This window comes from the organism of the source record quoted next (assembly GCF_019968985.1).
Source record: "MAG: Porospora cf. gigantea B chromosome Unknown PgB_NODE_4659_length_2096_cov_1218.29, whole genome shotgun sequence".
NCBI classification, from domain to species: Eukaryota; Apicomplexa; class Conoidasida; order Eugregarinorida; family Porosporidae; genus Porospora; species Porospora cf. gigantea B.
The window spans coordinates 1-2,096 of NW_027179035.1; the positions used below are offsets into that span (position 1 = coordinate 1).

At 50.3% G+C, this 2,096-nt stretch overlaps 2 protein-coding genes across 2 annotated transcripts; one reads left to right on the forward strand and one right to left on the reverse strand.

Moving 5' to 3' along the window:
* Positions 1–68: 68 nt before the first annotated feature.
* KVP17_004961 (uncharacterized protein) lies at positions 69–368 on the forward strand (the record flags this gene model as incomplete). The annotated part of the gene is made up of 1 exon (XM_068523626.1): positions 69–368. The coding sequence occupies one exon, from the start codon at positions 69–71 to the stop codon at positions 366–368; it is 300 nt and encodes a 99-aa protein (XP_068373943.1).
* On the reverse strand, positions 369–857 carry KVP17_004960 (uncharacterized protein; the record flags this gene model as incomplete). The annotated part of the gene is made up of 1 exon (XM_068523625.1): positions 369–857. One exon carries the CDS (start codon positions 855–857, stop codon positions 369–371), a length of 489 nt encoding a protein of 162 aa, XP_068373942.1.
* Between the last annotated feature and the right edge of the window lie 1,239 nt (positions 858–2,096).

Below are 2,096 nucleotides of genomic sequence, written 5' to 3' on the forward strand. Positions count from 1 at the left end.
ATGAGGCGCTCCCTGGGCTGTTCGACTACCTGTTCAAAGAGCACCCACCGCTGGCGAAGACTCATCAGATGTGCGTGGTCATTTCTGATGGCCGGTTCAACAAGGACCGGGTTCGACCCTTCATTCAACGGGCTGTGCAGATGCGCATGCTGCCACTGATGGTATGTTTGGATTCTGGCAGCTCCGCACGCCAATCTATTCAAAAAATCACGTCGGTCAGGAAGATTAATGGCAAGATGGTCACGGCCAACTACCTTGACGATTTCCCGTTCCCGACGTACTGCGTTGTGGACGACCCCTCCAAACTGACCTCGGTCGTGTCGAATATCGTGCGCCAGTTCGTGCAAATGACTACTCAAGCTGATTGATCATTGTGAAACAGAATCCTCCAAAACAGGCCACGTGTTGGGCTTCTCGGCGCCCTTTTCAACTGCGTAGTACCGCGCCATTGACTCGAAAGCTCTAGTGTGGCCTTTCCGGACAAGGGACCCTGCGTCGCAGTTCAGCGGACTGTCGCCGTTGGGGGAGGCCAGCACAGCCAGGACAGCACGCACCACAGTACTAAGCGACCACGCAGGAGACCACTCCGTTTTCAGAATGTCAATGCACAGTTCACCAGTGCGCCAGTGAATGTTGGGGTGAAAGATGGGCGTGCGGAACACCACAGAGGGCGGTTCAATGGGATATGTCGGCGGGCATCTCAAAGTAAGGTGGAAAAAGTGGCCTTCGTAAGGTGTGCCCGGAGGCCCAGAGATTGTGGCTTCCCATTGTAACAGGTCGACTTCGGTCGGCTTAAGAATGAAATCGGCAAAGATCTCGTTGACCTCCTTCAAAAGCCTGTGGCGGCAGGATCCCATCCGGTCAATAATTCACTAATTATTGTGTTGGGCACAGGATCCCATCTCGGGTAACGACGCAAGCAGCGTTTAGAGATCTCTTCATTCCTTTCGACTGGGCAGCGGAGGGAGTAACTGTGTCGAGGGCTTCAAGTTAATGTGTTGACTTATCCTCTTTATGTCAACTCATTGATTAGTGTAACCTCACGGATAAAAGACACTTGTTACACTTGTAACCTCGCTTACAAAGCGAATGCTCTACCGACTAAGTTAAGCAAGCGATAATATCATTATCTCTGCCTTGGCGTGACAAACGAAATTAAGCCTACCGCCAGAATCGAACTCTCTCTCACATAGATCGCAGAACGAAGTGATAGGTCAAGAGATAAGTAAAAAGACATTGAGAGTCGTGGTATTTCAAGGTCGTCGTGAGACTCCCACGTATGCTACACCTCTCAAGTCCGGTGGTATTTCAAGGTCGTCGTGAGACTCCCACGTATGCTACACGACCTGTCGTGTGAGCGAAAGGTCGTTATGGGATTCCAGAATCTAGCGACCTTTCGCTAGAATCCCACAGGTTTGAGCGTGCGGCAAATAACCGCAAGGTTCAATGTCTGGGACGGGTATTCAATTTAAACCAGTGTTTCTACTCTTCAACAAGCTGCGATAGGCCAACAAGTATGCAAAGTGTTCAATTTAAAGCAGTGTTTCTACATTTCAACCTGACTGCGACAGGGACTCCTGGTGGTTGCCATTGGTTTGGGGTGCCCTTTCCAACAGGCATCCAATTGAAACCAGTGTTTCTACACCACCAGGCAGCAACAGGGTATGGGTTCAATCTCTGGGCTGGTACCTTTGGGTGGTCACTGATGTCTTACTGCAGGTCGTGACCAGAGCCATAAAAACCTTCCATCTGTGAAGTCTCATTTCTTCGAATTCTTGCTCATGCCCTCGTCCAGCCACTCTGTTATGGGACTGACAGATCAGGAAGTAGCAGAGTTAAACTTGGTTTCACACGCTTTTGAGAGGACAATCACTGTGCTTGAGTCGATGGAATTGAAGGCTGAGCGAGTTTGCAGAGAGCTGGATAGATTACGAGAACAGTACTTGGCCCAGATGGAATTCGGGCATGACGAAGGATCCAGTTACCTGTTGGATAGAATAGGTGGGTGTCAGCGATCAGCACCACAGACCGCTTGACTGCAGAAGAGTACCGACTGCGGTCTTCCAAACAAGACCTGGTGTTCGCACTATCAACCG